The sequence below is a fragment of the Carcharhinus amblyrhynchos genome, chromosome 9 (assembly GCF_965287045.1).
Source record: "Carcharhinus amblyrhynchos chromosome 9, sCarAmb.v2.hapA, whole genome shotgun sequence".
In the NCBI taxonomy this organism is placed as follows: Eukaryota; Metazoa; Chordata; class Chondrichthyes; order Carcharhiniformes; family Carcharhinidae; genus Carcharhinus; species Carcharhinus amblyrhynchos.
The window spans coordinates 45,289,323-45,308,216 of record NC_137332.1 but is presented as its reverse complement, the minus strand read 5'-3'; the positions used below and the strand labels follow the sequence as shown (position 1 = coordinate 45,308,216).

General features: G+C 39.7%; 1 protein-coding gene across 1 annotated transcript in view; it reads right to left on the bottom strand.

Moving 5' to 3' along the window:
- dab1a (DAB adaptor protein 1a) overlaps positions 1 to 18,894 on the bottom strand; it is a 229,285-nt gene that overhangs the window by 130,182 nt on the left and 80,209 nt on the right. Inside the window, exons 3-5 of the mRNA XM_080196471.1 lie at positions 12,661 to 12,762; positions 6,927 to 7,160; positions 3,831 to 3,970 (exon numbers count right to left, since the gene is read on the bottom strand). Coding sequence (XP_080052597.1) covers positions 3,831 to 3,970; positions 6,927 to 7,011 — 225 coding nt within the window. The 5' untranslated portion in view covers positions 7,012 to 7,160; positions 12,661 to 12,762. The remainder of the gene's footprint in view (positions 1 to 3,830; positions 3,971 to 6,926; positions 7,161 to 12,660; positions 12,763 to 18,894) is intronic.

The window sequence follows — 18,894 nt, the reverse complement described above, 5'->3', positions numbered from 1 at the left end:
GTGCTCTGTTTACTTGTGATAAATGCCTTTGGTTTTATGATGGGTAATAAAGTCATTCTAGTTGATCAAATGGACAGGAACCAGATGCAAATGGAGTCAAAAGATTGACTTTAAGTTAAAAAGACTAAGGACGTTGCCCTTGAGGTGACTGCCCTAAAGTCAGGCAGCTGTAATAAACCAATTTGAATGATATGTCCGTGGTCAGAGCTTATGTGTAAAAATGCATATGTTTCAGCTAGTCTCAAAAGAATAAATGTTGGCATTTTGAAGAATAGAATCAGAGAAAAGAAGAACTGAAGCAAGCAGAAAGGAACATCAAGCTATAAGCTTGATGAAGTCTGATCCCATGCCTGGCCAACATGAATGGGCAGAGACATACCAACAGGCCCCATTAGATAAGTATAAATAGTTAAAATCTATGTTTGTAAACTTATTATGGTAGATTTATAGGTGAATAGAAGCATGTAATTGTGATAAAGTGTGAAAGAGTCAGTCTTGTCGTAGTCATAAGTATTTAAGGATTTTTTTTACATTTTCCTAATGAAGACGTGATTTGAAAATGCAGCCATTAACTGTTCTTCTCACCATAGATGCTGTTGAACCTGCTGAGTATTCCCAGCCTTTCCTATTTTTATTTCAGATTTCCAGCAAATGTGATATTTTACTTTATTTGGTATTGCCACAATATCTTCATTTGCCACAAACAGATTTCTGTCTCATTTGAGTTTTCACGCCGTCTCTTCAAATACTTTATTTACGATATTGCAAAAAGCCTCAATATTTCCTTTTACATTATTAGCAAGTCTTTAACTTAGCTGCAAACAGAGAATTATGAATCCAGACTAAGTGTGTATAGTGCTGTGCCACATGATACAACGGACTGTTTAAACTGGGTCACATTACAGAGTTTCAGAAAGGCAGCTTCATTAACTACAGTCTTTAGAGAAAAGCTATTTATTGCACCTTTATCTCTGAGGATAAGACACAATTGTAACAATGGGGTTTGGGAGACATGGGATGATGCTGTAGGTCACTATGCATTTACATCCAGAATTTGAACTTCAATTTAGTTTAGTCTAGCGAAGTATAAGTCTCCTCTCTCTGCTTGCAGGAAAGGCCATCACTGAAAGAGAGAGAGTGAGCTAAAACATGTATCCATGTGAAAGTGAGTCTATCACACTGATTGAGCTTTTACTCAACGTAAGCTCACATTAAACTGACACCCTCACTCAAACTGTCCAAAACAACAACTAGTGAAATGGAAATGTCACTTGGGGCAATAAGGGACTTTTTTCTGAAATTGGAAATTACAGCATGCTGCTGGGGCAAAGTAGCACTTTTAATCTTATTGATGAGAATTTGATATTGATTTGACAACCAACGTGGAAAAGTATACCCTTTCCAATAAACCAGAAAATTAACACACATAAATATAACTTGAACGTGTTACAGATAAAATTTTTGCATAAATACATTTTTAAAATTTAAAAAAAAAGCTCCACAGAGAAGGACAATGGATGCTTTAACTTACTAACCTGGAACTTGTGTTTGGTAACATTGATAGACAAATGCCATTAACACAATACCAAGTGTCTTGTTTGAAAAGCTAACAGCGTTCACACCTTTAACACATTGTCAATTTAGAATAAATAAAATTCAAAATAATGCATACAAGGGAAAGTGTAAATTCTTGTAGCATCTGCAAAAGCTATAATAATTTTAAACTCGTTTCAGCCTTTCTAAAAGCCATAAGTAGCAAACTAAATGGCATGAAAAAAACCATGGGTGGCAAAATAATTACAGAGGTATGAAATGCGGTCTGTGGGCATGTGATGAAATGGTGCAGCAAGTGAATCCCCTGTTTGGTGACTGGAAAAATTGAATTGTTATTGCGTTATGTTGGAGACTGGAAAAATTGAATCGTTATTGCATATGCTGGATGCAAGGAATGTTGCCTCATCTGACATTCCAGGGTGCTCTCAATGGAGTACAGCATACCTGATAGGAGATAACAAGTTGATTTAACACTGTGTATCGGAATTGGGATCAGCAGCTGTAAAGGTATAATTACCCAACAGTACCATTTAGCAGGTAGGAAATTATATTTGCCACTCATCATTCTGATCCACATTCACTGAACACAGAGGGTAAGTGCTCACAGAGCCTCACAGTTTCTTCATTGCTTTTCATGCACGTATTCATGCAAGCTATAACACAGTTACCTGCATGGTCATTCACGGGCACACAGGATGGAACAGGATGATCACGTGCCTGGTGTATAAAGTAACCTATATTTACAGAAGTAACTGTTCAGTAACATTGGCAAGCTATGTAACAATACCATTGAACTTCAGTGTGAAAGTGGATGAGAATATTGATCGATGTATCAATGTCTTATTTGAGATGTGTAAGCAACACAATGGCAGATGATTCCAATGCTAGTATGGAAGACAGTGGAGACTAGAAACGGGGGAAGGAAATGCCTTTGGTACTACTGTCCCTGTGGTGTGCAGGTGACCTTTCAGCAGATGACACAGATCTACAACTGACTCCATGTTGAGCAGGATCTGGGGAGTCAATTCTCTATTTTAGCTGCCAGATAGACGTGGCATGGTCTGGTTGGTGGCATAAAGACAGGCGACAGCAATTTGTTTCTGCTGCTTATCCCTCTGGCATAGCTTCTTGAATCTGGTCTCAAACACCAGAAAAACAAAATAATTCTTAAAAATTGCAAAACTTAATTTCTTAGAAATCCCATCAAAAGAATTAGTAATAGATTCGAGTGATTAAAAAAAAACGAACTTAGAAACTGGAAAGTATCACAGCACATTCATTATTACTCATGATCACTTCAAATAGGTACTTTAGACTAATCTACTGGACAATATTTGACACTAAAATGTGAACCAGATTTTCCTCTACCCCCAAAAGTTGCTCCACTCCTCCGCCACTAGTCCTTAATAACCAGAAAATCTTCACTTATAGTTAAACTGTGACCTAACCAATAACATGTATTGGTCTGCTGAAGGAATGCAAACAAGAACTAGCTGCTCCTCCAGCCAAGTTTCCAACATAGCTATGATACTGGAGCTACTTAATAATGTAGAAAACTGTTGAAATGACAAATAGCGTAGATCTATTTGGCAAATGCCAGTCTGTCTGCACCCTCTCGCTCATTAGGAAAGGAGTCAACAATAATGCCAGCAAATTATAGAATCCCTACAGTACAGAAAGAGGGCATTTGGCCAATCAAGCCTACACCCACAATTCCACCATGGCCCTATCCCTGTAACACCATGTATTTACCCTACTAGTCCCCCTGACACTAAGGGGTAATTTAGCATGGCTAATGCACCTGACTAACACATCTTTGGACTGTAGGAGGAAACTGTGACCCAAACCAGGAATCGAACAGTGCCAGCCACAGTGTCCCTGTGCCACCCTGAAGGAAACTAGGATGATTACCACAAATTTTTCTATTGAATTATTTTTGTGAAATTGAAATGTTTTCTTCTAAGGAAGGTGAAATATTTTGACAACTTTTTAATGGAATGTGTTAGAATAATTTATTTGGGTCAGGTGCTGCTCACCATTGATGCAATATTTCTGTTTCTCTAAATACATCATCCTTTCTGTGACATGATCATTTCTAATAAAAATGACAGCTTTCATCATCCCCTCTGACCTTAGCTTTTCTCCACTGGAATGGCACACTCCATTGCCATGAGATAGTTGATTCAGCATTTTGCTTGAGGATGGGGGAAACCTGTTCATTACACATATTCATTGTTTTGTTATATTTCAACACTTTTACAATTCTGTAAAGTTACCTTTAGTTTCATCATTGAGTCCTGGCAGAGTTTATCTCCCCTCGCAGCTGAAACCTCATCCACACCAATTAGCTTTGCCCTGTACCGGAATCCATCTCCTTTAAACCGTTTTATCAGACCAGCCTCACTCCGATCCTGACCTGAAAATCAAAAAAAAAGCACTAAGGATTACAAGTTAACCATTTTTAGGTGGTGTTATGTGGTATGAAGTGAAGAAGTAAACAAGTCTTGTAACTGCAACTGAATCCCCTTCAAACAATGCTACAATAATAATTTGCAATTATGATCCTTAATCAGAAAAAAATCCCAAGGCACTTCACAGGAGTGTAAACATGAATGCAAGGCATTAAAGAGAAGTGATTAGAGTCATATTAAGAGATAGGTTTGAGAAACTATTGAAGGATAGGGAAAGGGGACGTTGAGTGCAGGGAATAGGACAGAGAATTCCAATAGTAAGGTCAATATAGCTGACAAACTTTGCAATTGATGTTATGGGCAGAATGTAAGGATGCAAGAAGTCACTGAGTGTGCAATGAGGCCACCTCAAGTTTGTAGATGAGGAAGATGATCTGGGATTGGAGAAAGTGGGGGCTTTTGGGAACCCCATTAGTGGGACGTGTAAACAGTACTCAATGTGGCAATACTTAGCATGAGGTAGGATATACACAGAGGTCCTCTGAACAAGTTTGACTTAATGACAAGTGCAACTTGGAGGCCATAGTGTTAGAGAAATCAAGTATGAAGACAAATAGATTAAGGTTTTGGCACTGCTAAAAGTGAGGTAGTAGCAGGGAGTGGATGATCTTGAGGAGGGAGAATTCAGCAGTCTTGAGTGAGCAAGATGTACAGTTTGAATCTCAGCTTGGGTGACTATCTGTAGCCCAAGTAAATAGTTGGGAGTTTGGGTGAGTCTGAGTCAGCAATAAGAGTAGGGTTTTAATGATGGCTTTTTTATTCATTCATGGGATATGGGCAACCCTGGCTGGCCAGTATTTAATGCCCATCCTTAGTTGCCCGAGAGCAGTTGAAAGTCAAACACATTGCAGCTGGATTCTTAATTCCAGATTTTTTTATTGAATTCAAATTCCACCATCTGCTGTGGCAAGATTCGAACCCAGGTCTCTAGAATGTTAGCTGAGATTCTGGATTCATAGTTTAACGATAATACCAATAGGTCATCACCTCCCCTGCTTTAGAATTCCCAATTCTCCATTGGAGGAAATGCTTGCTCAAACCTAACTTGATGTTACATGGAAATCTGGCAACACACAGTTGTTGTGTCCAAGCATGTGGTAGGGCTGGGTACCATTGGCTGAAGTAATGTAAATTGACCTCATGTCCACAGATGATGTCAATGCAAAACATTATATAAATGAACAAATATGAAATGACCAGGGAGGAACTTTATGTCACACCACAGGTGAATAAGTTGGAACGGAAGCTGATGTCAATCCTGGAGGTGCAGGACATGTACAAGTGGAACCAAACAGGAGTAACTCTATGGAGGAGAAGATTGAAAAAGGGACAATGGAGGATGATCGGGTAAATGCCAAAGATAAGTCAAAAGCATGCAAAAGGATTAGTGTTTTATTGAGTGGCAGGGTAGTGTGAATATGAAGGAAGTTGAGGGCAGAAAATGAGAAGAGAAGGGGTGATAGCTGAAGCAGTTTTCTTAATCTCAGCTTGGGTTAGATGGGTGCACAGAGTGTGTTGGATGACTCTTCATTGACAGGCACAATGTTTGGCATTGATAATCTGTTCCCACCTGCTCCAATGGGAGGAAGGTTTCAGATGTCAGGAATAATCCTCCTGAGCCTCTTGAGGTACTGGTGCTCAGCCATGATGGGATAGCTAATCTTCAGCCTATATGATAGGCTCTGTTTTGGGGATCTCAGCGTCCATCTCATTTACCTGGTGGAACTGATTCTGTAGGTAGTGTTGCTCCTGCTGGTGGCTGCTACTCTTGCCCCCTCAGCAGAGGTGGAAGATGGAACTGCATAAGCTACTCCCTCACCAAGGCGAGTGAGGTGCAAAGGAGGTAAGGTACTTTCCAAGAAGTTGACAATGATATGTCAAGCAGCGAAAGCACATTGGACAGCGGCCTTTCAATGACCATCCTGGAGCTCTTCATGGTAGTTGAGTAAGTCTTTACAACTGTGCACCCACTCTGCACTCAACTTGGTTACCCAGACAAGATACAGGCACAATGGGATACATTTCCTGGTCCTGCCTGCCATGGATATCATTGGGTTGGAATATTTGATGGACCATTTAAAAATCTGTTGACCTTGGGTGAGAATTTTCGGTCTCTGAGCAGGTACACCCAGAAAACGTGTAAGTTCTCTGCTGTTGGGAAAGAAGGAACTAATTGTTCAAAAGCACTAAATTCATCTTTTTAATCACCTCAGCTGCTTTCTTCTCTGTTCCACAAGGCTTACCTGCAGGACTCAGAATCCAGCCCCGGCAAAGCAGAAAGAGGACTGGATAACATTGGGTTCCTACCCCAACATCAATTTCTGTGGTTTTTCCATGATGCATGTTTCAGCATCCCACCTCCACCTGACTGGAAAAAGCCTGTTTATTGAGTGGAACAGGGTCAGCACTCATAAATGTTAGGTGTCTTTGAGCAGAACCATATTCAGGGACCTAATGCCTGTTTATGGCACAGCACTGAGTGCCCCATTGTTATGAAATGTCAAAATGATGTTGGACATACATTTTTCAACTACCTTTTGTCATAGTACAGCAGATTGTAAGTGCCATGCTGCCCAAATCACAAAGGGAAACTTGTAACAAGCTTCCACAACAATTAGCAATTTGTGTATTATGAGGAGTTATCTGAAGTCAAGATAAGCAAATCTCAAACCACTTATAATGACTTTAAATAGTAAATTCAAACATTTATTAACGTAAAGGAGAAAAGAAAATAAAGTTTAAAGACACAAGAACACTTTTATCCAGTCAACAGTAATTTACAAACGTTTTGTAGAAGATATTGGATTAAATAAACTCAGAGCTAAATTCCTCTTTTTATGGCAACAGTCGTTATAGATTTTCTAATCCATGAATGTTTCCAGTAACATACCACACAATGACCTGCTGCTGTTATGGGAAATCTTACGCAGACTCTTCTCTGAGGGTGGATCAAACTGGGGTTCGCAGGTCTGACTTCAACACACATTGTCTTGTTCAAGATTTCACAGCCACACAACACCCTTCAGTCTCATTTTAAATGTTTCTTCCTTTGATCTTCCATTCTATTGTTCCTACATTTCATTAAAATTTTTCTTCCCAGATGGTTCAACCACTTTCTTTATTATTTCATGGTTCCTATATTGATAAAGTAAAGATCTCCCAATTACATATATTTCATTTGAAATCCAACAGCCATCTTTAAAATCATGTTTCTTATCTGCCTAATGTTAATTTCTGCTCAAGCTGCTTCTCTAGTAATCTGTTCATTACCACTTGCCTTATTGATGCTTTGACCTATGCAGTCTAATTGTCTTCAGCATAAAGGAATATTTGCGTTCAGTGTTTGATCTTTGCTGAGATAACTGATCTTGAGGAAGATCACAGTGGGAGTGGTACAGTTGGCACTGAACTATCAGCAGATTCCATTAACTGGCTCCAATTACAAATTCCCAATCTTCTCAATGCATTTTGTACTAAACATTGATGTTATGGAAGACAAAGCTTTGTGATACATTTAAGTAGGTAATTAGTTATAGCCCATTGGAGGGAGAGAGGCAAATTGGTTATATAGCTTGAGAGGCACCACTCCACATCAAGCATGGGGCAACGTAAGGAAGCAGATTTTCATGTACCACCACAGCTAGTACAGGGATTGAACCTGCGCTATTGGAAATATCTGCATCACACTCTAGTCATCTAGGCAACTGAGTTAACTGATCCCCTGTGAGAAACACAGCAATTAGCAAAACCACCTCCTCCAGGAATTAGATATCTGCCAGAAAGTGGTCAGGATTGTATTGGGGATACCTACCCCTCTGTGTGTCTAGGTGCACTGTAAATAGGAACTACTCTGGTTTTCATAATATAAATGGGATTGCTTATATTTCACTGTGATGTCACCTCTCTTCTCTCTCATTCCCACTCTCACATTACTTTAAATTTTGAAGCAATGCATTATACTGGGCGGGGGAAAGAGAAATTCAGGGATTTATTTTCCTCGCATGCGACATTATGATCAATTTAAATTTATCAGCAGCTTTAAATGAAATGTAACACGCCGTTTAATTAGATTGTTTTATTGAATTACCTAACAATATCTTAAATTGAATTTGAATGCCATGAGTATCAATACAGTGTTACTTTGGATCCGTCTGAACTACACTGAAAGTGTAAATGAGTTCAGTGATAGTCCCTATCAATGAGTTAATGTGGTCTGAGCTTGAAAAGAGAAGAAAAGTATCAAAGGAAGAACTTTGCAGCCTTAATTATTGTTTTGTTACTAAATAAGGACTGAGAGATGACCGCATAACTTTGCAATGTTGCTGGTTGCCAGCCTAGTTATTTATAAACATGAATCTGATAAAAATCACGATGTGAAATGACATTCATGTTACAGTTAAAAATGAGTACATTTTGACCAGGATGGTTCCCTTTTGGAGGCTCCTGAACATTTTGATTTGTTGTTATGCATGCATGCTGATTCTAAGTAGTTGACTGTAAATTAATTTTATCAATAAACTGATTACACACAAAGCAGATTAACAGCATTCTATTAATATCCCATTACATGGTAAAAACGTTCAGATTACTCCCTACCCCAACAAAATCTCAGACATAAAAAGATCAAAATTGTGTATTTACAAATACAAATTATTCAAAAACTCATAAAGATCAAGAATTCTTTTCAGGACTCAGAGATAATGCTTATAAAATAGATCACAGCTTGTAATCACAAATGTCTGAAAATCTACATGTCATACTTAGCTAGAAAGAGAATTATATTTTCAACCAGTTTACAGAACTGTTGGTAAATTTAAATAATTCTGAAGAATGGGGACCTCCCAGGATTTTTACCTGGTTGTACGGGTGGGAACAGAGGCGTGTCATTTCATGCCGTTGGTCAGCATCCCAATTTATTGGCACCCACCGGCCCCAGTCAGTCTCTGAAAGGTTAGGCCATGTCCAGAATGGCTATCTACTCCCAAGCAGCTGGCAGCAGGTTAAATCAAAAAGAAGCTAATTAAGGCCATGGATGAGAGGGGCCCCTCCAGTGTCAGTAATATGGCGGCAGCCTCTCAGTGGCAGACCTAGGGGACAGCGTGTTTGGGAGAGGTGGATGCCAATGCTCTAGGATGCATTTTGACCCTTCAGTTTCAAACGAGTCAGCCCACCATTCTTAATTGGACGGCAAACATACCATCTGGCCAATCATGGCAAAATATCATTGTCAGGTGACAGCACGCAACAAACTGCGGGATTATGACCCATATTTGATCAGGGGACACAAACAAAAATGCAAAATCCTGCCCTATGCTTGATCTGAGGCGGCTAGTTACTTTGTTGGTCATCCATAAACTTGGTTGAAAGCAACATAATATTTAAAATAGGGCTAGGTGATTCAAAATTAGATTTTTCCAACAGAGGAATGCTATTCTTCACAATGCATGAAGTGACCATAATATGATAGAATTTTTTATCAAGGCTGGTAGTGAGGTAGTTGATTCTGAGACCAGGATCTTGAATCTCAATAAAGGTAACAGTGATGGAATGAGGCATGAATTGGCTATGATGGACTGGGAAACATTACTGAAAGAAAGGACAGTGGAGAGGCAATGACAGACATTCAAGGAATGAATAGGTGAAATCCAAAAATTGTTTACTCCTATTTCATGCAAGAGTGGAAGGGAACTGTGGTCAAACCATGGCTTAAAAGGGAAATTAAAGATAGCATTAGATTCAAAAAGAAGCATATAAATTGGCAAGAAAGAACAATAGACTTGAGAATTAGGAACAGTTTAAAATTGAGTAAAAGCAGACACCAAAGGAATGATAAAGAGGGGGAAAATAGAGTATGAAAGTAAATTGATAGGGAATGTAAAAACTGACTGTAAAATTTTATATAGATATGTAAAGAGAAAACGATTGACAAAAACGAATATAGGTCCCCTACGGTTGAAACGGGGGAATTCGTAACAGGGAACAAAGAAATGACTGAGGTACTAAATTCATAATTTGCTTCTGTCTTCACAAAAGAAGGCATGAATAAAGTTCTACAAGTTCTGAGAAACACAAGTTTTAGGGAGGAGCTGAAGGAAATCAATATTAATAGAGAAATAGTTTTGGGGAAATTAATGGAACTGAAGGTAGATATATCTCCAGGCCCTGATAATCTTCATCCCAGAGTACTTAAGGAAGCAGCCCTAGAAATTGTAGATCCATTGGTGGTCATTTTCCAAAAATTCTTTGGACTCTGCAATGGTTCCTGGAGATTGGAGATTAGCTAATATAAACTATTCAAAAAGGGCGATAGAGAGAAAACAAGGAATTATAGACCAGTGTGCCTAATGTCAGTATCAAAAACTTCATAGCACCACATTTGGAAAGCAGTGGCATTATCAGACAAAATCAGCGTGGATTTACAAAAGGGAAATAATGCTTGATAAATCTACAGGAATTCTTTGAAGATGTAACTACTAGAGTTGACTAGGGAGAACCGATGGATGTGGTTTATTTAGACTTTCAGAAGGCTTTCAGCAAGATCCCACATAGCAGATTACTATATAAAGTTAAAGCGCATGGGATTGTGGGTAGTGTCTTGAGGTGGTTGTAAAGCTGATTAGCAGACAGGAAGCAAAGAGTTGGAATAATTGGGTCTTTTTCTGATTGACAGGCAGTGACTAGTGCGGTACCACAAGGACTTATGCTTGGACTTCAACTGTTCATAGTATATATTAATGATTTGAATGAGGGAACCAAATATTATCTTCAAAATTTCTCCCACTATGCCACTCTGGCGGGGTTTAGAGAAGTTCCCCACATTCAGGGAACTAGCTGGACACCCTGCCAGAGTGAAAGGAGAGCAATCAGGGCCCCCCAGGGGGTCGGGCGGTAGGGAGGTGGTGCCCCTGGGCATGGGAACTCTGGCAGCACCAGCCTGTGCCCCCTGGCGCTACCCAAGGGGCAAAATATCCATGCCAAGGGGGCACTTGGGACTGAGCATCAGGCAGAGCCAAGGGGGGGGAGCCTATTGTAGGTGCGGCCTCACTGCCACTCTGTATGGGGATCGGTCTGGGCTAGAGGGAGGCCAGCAATCAGGGCAGGCTGTGGGGGGAGGCGTTCTGCTGGAGGGAAGGTCTACCTCCCATGGGGGGGGGGCCTGCCTCTGATGGGAAGGGAGGGTAGTTGGTCTGCCGGGGCCGGGGGGGGGGAATGGTGGTGGTTAGTGGGTTGGGGGATTGCCACTGCTGGGTGGGTGGGTTGGACATCAGGGCACTCCGGGATGGGGATTGGGAGAGGAAAACAGGGGTTTGGACATTGTCATGGGGGCCGCAATCAGGTGATGGGGCAGGGTGGGGGCTGGAGGGGCAGCACTGCGCTGGTTCTGGGCTGGCCAGTCATCAAGGTGGCCAGCAAACGTGGAGACTGACAAATCAGGGCTACTGCGCATGTGCAGAGTTCCAGGGCTATCAGTCTCTGGCATAAATAGGCTCCGCCCCCTCCCCGGGTTTTTAATGGTATCCACAATTGTGACCTCTGCATTACATAGAGTGGGGAGATTCGGGTCTGAAGTTGCACTGAGTAAACAGTCGTGACCTAGACCAGTTTTCTCATCATTTCAGCACTTTTGGGAGAATTGCCTCCAATGTTACCAATGTTGGGGTCATAGTTTGAGGATAAGGGGTAAACCTTTTAGGACTGAGGTGAGGATAAATTTCTTTCACCCAGAGAATAGTGAATCTGTGTAATTCACTACTGCAGAAAGTTGAGGCCAAAATATTGTGTGATTTCAAGAAGTTAGATATAACTCTTAGGGCTAAAGTAATCAAGTGATAAGGGGGAGAATGTGGGATCAGATATTGAATTTGATAATCAGCCATAAATGGCAAAGCAGGCTTGAAGGGCCAAATGGCCTATCCCTGCTTCTATTTTCTACATATTTTTCTATGTATAATCGTGCTTTTGAAGGATAATTATTCCAGTCCCTTTATCCAGCTTAAAAATATGTATGTCTGGGTCAGCTTTGAGACCTTGCAATGCCATCAGACATTCTTGCTGCATATGAAAATCAGACAAGTCATTGGGTAGCGTACAGTATGCACGTGCTAGATCAGGTTGGTGCACTTCCAAGGATTTGCATTTTCATCGGACACTAGTTTGTAGTAACATAGCCAGGAATAGAAGAGTCCAATCTCCTCAAATACCTCTTCCCATTTGATATGGGGTGTAAGAATTGCAAAGTGAAACCATTCTCAAGGATAAAACCCTTGCTTTTGGAGAGTAAATGATTAGACAGATTTCGCAGCATCATTAATTGTGCTCCCGAAATGCTTCCTTGAATGAGTTTATGGTGCATGTGTGTTTACTGCGTGTATTGTTTATAGTGCAGCCATCTACTGAGGCAATGTAGCAGTACAAATGGAACAAAGAAAGAAATTTGTGCATCTCAAACCAAGTACAGCATTGGCCATGGCATAGGTTAGTAATCCTACAACCAAGTTATTTAATCTCATCTTGCATGAGCGCTCACTTGATTGGGTGACTGTGTGTCACTTTAGCATTACCAATACAAAGGCACTATCCTGGGGCTAACACACTCCAAGAAATTGAATCAGTAACTTACCTGTTCTTCACTTACCTTTGAGTTGAACTATGTAGTTGTTATCCTGAATTTGGTCTTTGTTGTACTTCTGTCTCAGGTATAAAAACAGTTGCTTGGTAGTACAGAACTTGAGTATTGCTGAAAAAAGAGACATGCTGTCAAAGCTTTTCGTCTTGCACTCACCAGGATAGACTAAAGAATGCCAAATTTCAAAAGAAACAACAAGCTAAACTGTATGGGAATACAGTCTTGTTTAGTTGGCAAGTCGTCACTAAATCACATCCAGTGTTGGACATTATGTTCTGAGTTTTGCAAGTCCAGGTTAGTTGAGTACAACTGATGGAATGATCCCTACACTCCCACCGTTTGAATATTTCCAAAACATGGGTGACATGATTGTTATATTTGAATCTGCAGCTGCACGTGAGACTATACTTAGAGCTTAATGCACTCTATCCCATGTGTAAATTCACCCATGAAATGAAGCAGTCTAACGCACTCCCATTCCTTGATGTGCTAGTTGAGAAATCAATTAATGGATTTCCTATTGTTAACTGCAAGACTACCTTCATTGATGAATATATGTGTTGGGATTCCTATGGCTCCACGTGCTCTAATATTGGCCTTATTGGCAATCTTGACAATAAGGCTTGAGCCATTTGCTCACCATGCAAGCTTGATTTTGAAATAGGGCATATCAAATTTAGTCATGCTATATTCTAACAATTGGTAAATAATTTCAAACAACATGTCCCTTCAGTCGTTCACAATAGGTAAAGTATTGACTCTATTCAACCAACCTATGCTTACAAAATTCAGAACATATGATACATTCGTTGTGATTCTACAATTGGGCAGCACTTGCTGAACAATCCTGAGTGTGCTAAGAATTACATTAACAGGCAACTTAAGATCAGTCAAGCTCCCAATGTAGCTCACTTATGCTTGCTAGAAGCTATATGCATTCATATGCAGTATCTTGTCATCTGCAGGCAAAAGGAATTTGTCCAGTCATTGAAACCATTTGAATACACAAAGCAAGGAGGGATAATAGCTTCCTGCTGCATTTGTCATGGAAATACCTCAAGCAAATCAGAGCTGACTGGCCAACTAATCAACACTCTTTTTTCATGCAAAATAAATCATTGCTAACTTTGAAATTTGGCATTCTTCATCTGTCATGATGAGTGCAAGACCAAAAGCTTCAATAGCATGTCTCTTTTTACAACAATATTCAAGTCCACTTATTGCTTAAGTCATTCTAGGCATATTTTGTTATTGCTTACCATTGATGTTTTGGCATGTAGATTTGCTCATTCCTGCATTACAGGATTCATTAGAGGGAGTAAAATAACAGAAGTGGCTGAACAGATGTACGAGAAAAAAGTCATGAAGGCCAGGAAGTGGGGTTTAAGCAGATGTTGACAGTGAATAAAAAGAAGCCCAGGGTTATGCTATCTCCTCAGAGTAATCCTGGTACTGGTTTTGATAACTAGCAGAGGTTTCTGTTAGAGCTTGATGTTGTCCAGCCAGATAAGGTGGCACGGTGGCACAGCAGTTAACACTGTTGCCTCACAACGCCAGGGACTTGGGTTCAATTCCAGCCTTGGGTCACTGTCCGTGTGGAGCTTGCATGTTTTCCCCGTGTCTGTGTGGGCTTCCTCCAGGTGCTCCAATGTCCTTCTATAGTCCAAAGATGTGCAGATTAGATTGATTGGTGATAATACATTTCCTCTTAATGTCTGGGGGATTTGCAGAATGGGTTTGTGGGGTTGTGGGAATGGGGCATGGGTGGGGTTGTTGTTGGTTCTGGGCTGATGGGCTAAATGGCCTCATTTTGCACTGTACTGATTCTATGATCTGGGGATAAATGTTTGTCAGTACTGTACCACCAGCACTAAATTCTGAAATTGAAGGAGAGGATGAGAGAGGCAATGGGAGCTGGTATAGAGTTTGCTGGGGTCAAGAGTTTTGGATCTTGTGCATGATGGAGTGCAAATCAATAATTGCAGAGGTACCATGATGAATGGATGTGCATAAGCCAACCAACTGGGAGGCTGAACTGCAGATGTAACAGTATAAAGTGACTTTTTCCTCAGGAATGGACACAAAAGGATGTAGGGTGGAAGAGTGCAGGGGTTGTAGATGGTGGACACTGTTACAAATATTATCTTAGAATGTCTCTTTTGACTTAAGGTAAAACAAAGTATCCTGAATAGTGAAATGGTGATTATACTAAATTCAATGAGGAGACAGGTCCACGTGATCTATAATTGAAACCTATAAAATCAAGTAACATATTTCACACATTGGCACAAATGAGGGGAACCTGACTTTCTGGACACATGAGCTTCTATTTTCTGCAATAACCTTTGATGTGGCACTTTATCAAATGCTTTCTGGAAATCTAAGTACAGTACATCCGCTGGTTCCCCTTTATTGAAAGCATGCGTGACTCCTTCAACAAACTTCAATGAATTGGTTAAACATTACTTTCCTTTCACAAAACCATGTTGACTGTGCCGGATTGCCTTGAATTTTCCAATAATGGCTTCTAAAATTTCCCCATGACAGGTGTAGTTTCCTGCTTTCTATCTCCCTTCCATTTTGAATAAATGAGTTATATTTGCTACTTTCAATCTAATGGAAGTTCCCCAGAATCTAGGGAATTTTGGAAAATTAAAACCAAAGTATCAACTACCTCTTTAACTATTTCTTTCAAGACCTTTGGAAGAAGTCCATCTGGACCAAGGGATTTGTCAGTCCGTAGATCCAATAATTTGCTCTCTATCACTTCCCTGCCAATTGTAATTTTCCTGAGTTCTTCCCTCCCATGTCCTGATTTTCAGCTATTTCTGAGATGTTACTCTATAAGGTGGCCTCTATAGTCAGGATCAGTGCTAAATAACTGTTTATTTCATCCACCATAGTACTGCTTTCTGTTATTACATCTAATGTAAAAGCTGCAAATTTTCTATGATGGTTCTTCGAGGTCATTTGCAACAGTACCCAGGAGATTAGATTTGATAGTGGATAATGGTGAATCTCTGGAATTCTCTGCCCGTTGAAGTGGTGGAGGCTGCCTCGCTAAATATTTTTAAGAAGCGGGTTGATGGGTTCTTGATAAGAGAGGGGATTAAGGGTTATGGGGAGAGGGCGGGAAAGTGGAACTGAGCCACGACAGATCAGCCATGATCTTATTGAATGGCGGGGCAGGCTCGAAGGGCTAGATGGCCTACTCCTGCTCCTATTTCTTATGTTCTTATGTTCTTATAATGTAGAATGATCCTGGAGAACTAGCAACCCTACAAGAAAAATATCGAGGGCTTGTTCAAAGGCAACTGAACTTCATCAACAACTCTTCAGGGAGCTTTCACGGACAACTTTTATTGTCCATTTTTTTCTTCCTACATTCAGTATTTTACACTAATCCATATTGAATTTCATCTCCAGTTGTCCAACTCATTTGCATATTTAATCTAATTCATTTTGCCATTTCTTCAGATTCAATTATCCTTTCTAGTTTGGTATTATCTACAAATTTGACCAATTTTTATTGAGTTTCTATATCCAAGTCGCTAATGTAAATTAGAAACAGTGGGGGTCTTAAGCCGGTCACGTTGTGACTCTATCTCTGAATAATTAAGCTTTTTGCAATGAAGTAGAAGATATTACATTCTGAAAGATAAGGGGAAACTCTTGCCTTGGGCGGTAGTCAAAGTCAATGTCCTTCAGTGCTACATGCTCAGTTTTAATCCTAGCCCAAAGGCAGTAGATAAAATAAAGGGTTGGTCTTAATCCCTTTAATACTGGAGACACATAGGTTTAAAACTCTCACATTTTTCATTACGTGATAACAACTGCTTACATTTTGATGGCTGAATAGTGCAATCTAAAATGATAGAAAACCAGTAAGTCATACAATTTTTGCAATACATCTTTTTTTTTAAGTGACCGAAAAACATTGCATGAAATCTTCAAAGATGACTTCTAACAGGACCAACTTAATTACCATCAATTCCACAATACAGAATTGCCCCTGGGCTGGCTTCTAGGATTTAATGTGTGATTCTTTTTTCTTCATAATTAAGCATTATATTCATTAAGAATAATTGTTTTGATCCCATATCCACTCCAAAAGTAATTTCTGAATTTCTGACCCTAATTATTGCTTTGTCCATGACCTGATCTTAGATAATACGCGTCAACCAAAAATGCTCACCAATATTTATTTTATCAACCAAGTCTGGTTTCTTACAAATGTCCTGAAAAGCTAATCCTTGTTGGAATTTCTGTGAGAATCTGCTTTCAAAGTCTATTTATGCTACCGCTACTCTTTGATTGCATTGCAACAATATTTTATGTGTCTCTTCTTCACTTCAGTGAGCATGAAACATTCAAAGATGGCTGTATGATTCAAGTGTGATGTGGCAAATGGTCACAATTAGTATCACCAGTGAAAGAACCATATGTTCAATTGTGATACTGAACTTGTTTATACAGATAAAGAAATAAGGGGCTGGTTGTATTTAGGGAATCAGCAGGAGGATGTGGGTAATGAATATTTTTATTAGAAGACAGTAAATCCAGGTTGAGATTCACTGCCCATAGGGCACACAGGAAAAGATTCCACAATCAGATTCCACATAAAAGATTTAATATACTTCTAAATAGTTTTAATTATTTCAAGCTGACAAATAATCGTAATGTGGAGATAAGGTGAGGAACCAGGTAGTCATCTGTGAAGATTAGGGTCCTGAAAGTCATTGGAGGTAATGTATAGTGGAATTGAGCTCAGAGAAGACAAGAAAGGAATTCTAATCAATTTGAATTTGACAACCCAAATAAACTTGACTGAACTTGAAATACTTGTTTGCATGTCCAAAATCTTAAAAAGAGCAGCAGCACAGCTTGGGTGCTAATAGCATTAGCTATGCCTACAAAATTAATAAGAAGGACATTAAAAAAAAATGAAAGCAGTACCATCCTTATTAGGAGAGAAGAATATAAGCCATTTGAGTTACTGTGAAATGATGCATTCAATGTGAACAGAATTATCACACTTTTGCAAACAAAAACACAAACAATTTTTTGTAGGATACTGTGCTCCTCTTAAGTCAACACAATATAAGATAGCAGTGATGATGATTCTGAAAATGGTGGTTTGATTTTGTACTTCTTAGGCAGATGAGACATGGTTCAGAATCACAGGCAGGATTTTCTGACCATGCTCGCCCCAAGACTGGAAAATCCCGCCCGAGGTCAATGTACCTTTGCTAGGTCCTGTCCCACCTGCTCCGATTTTTGTGGCAGGCGGAAACGGAAAATTCCACCCACAGACTTCAAACAGATATGCTTTAACTCACAAAACTCTGTAAAAGCTGACAGAAATAACCAACTTACAAAAAACCTTAACTGACAAAAAGGCTCAAACCCTAAAACAATTTCACAGAGTAATTTAAGAAGTATTAACCAGAGTGCAAAACAAAAGATAATTGCCAGAAACCTCTGACCTCATCTGTGACTGAGATTCTGCAGTGAATGGAGTTCTGGCTGAGCGCTTATTCTCCATTCTCGCTTGCAGCATTGGTGGGGCAAATGAGATCAGAGAATCCCGCCCAGTGTTTCATGGTGACTGGCTAAGTTAAATTTATTTTTATTACATTAAGTTTCAGGATTTTTATTAGAGTTATGGGATCATTTTGACATCTCATTAAACACAGAGTGGAGGCATTGTGGCATTGCCACTAGATTAGTAATCCAGAATTCCAGGCTAAAAACAAAATATGCGGTTGCTAGAGTCTAAAACAAAAACAGAAAATGCTGGAAAATCTCAACAGGTCTCACAGCATCTAGACTCAAAAGTCGAAACGGAATTCCAGCATAATGTTCCGTGGACCTGGATTCGAATCTCACCACAGCAGATGTTGAAATTTGAATCCAATAAAAATCTGTCGGCATTAAAAGTGTAACGATGATCATGAAACCATTGTTAATTGTCATAAAAACAACTGTCTTTTAGGAAATCTGCTGTCCTTATCTGGTCTGGCCTATATGTGACTCCAGAGCCACACCAATGTGGGTGTCCTTTTAAATGTCCCCTCAATGGCAATTTTGGGCTGAGTGATGGCCTAATAGTATTATCACTAGACCATTAATATAGAAACTCAATTAATGTTCTGGGGACCTGGGTTTGAATCCCACAATGGCAGATGGTGGAATTTAAATTCAATATAAAATATCTGGAATAAAGAATCTATAAATGATCAT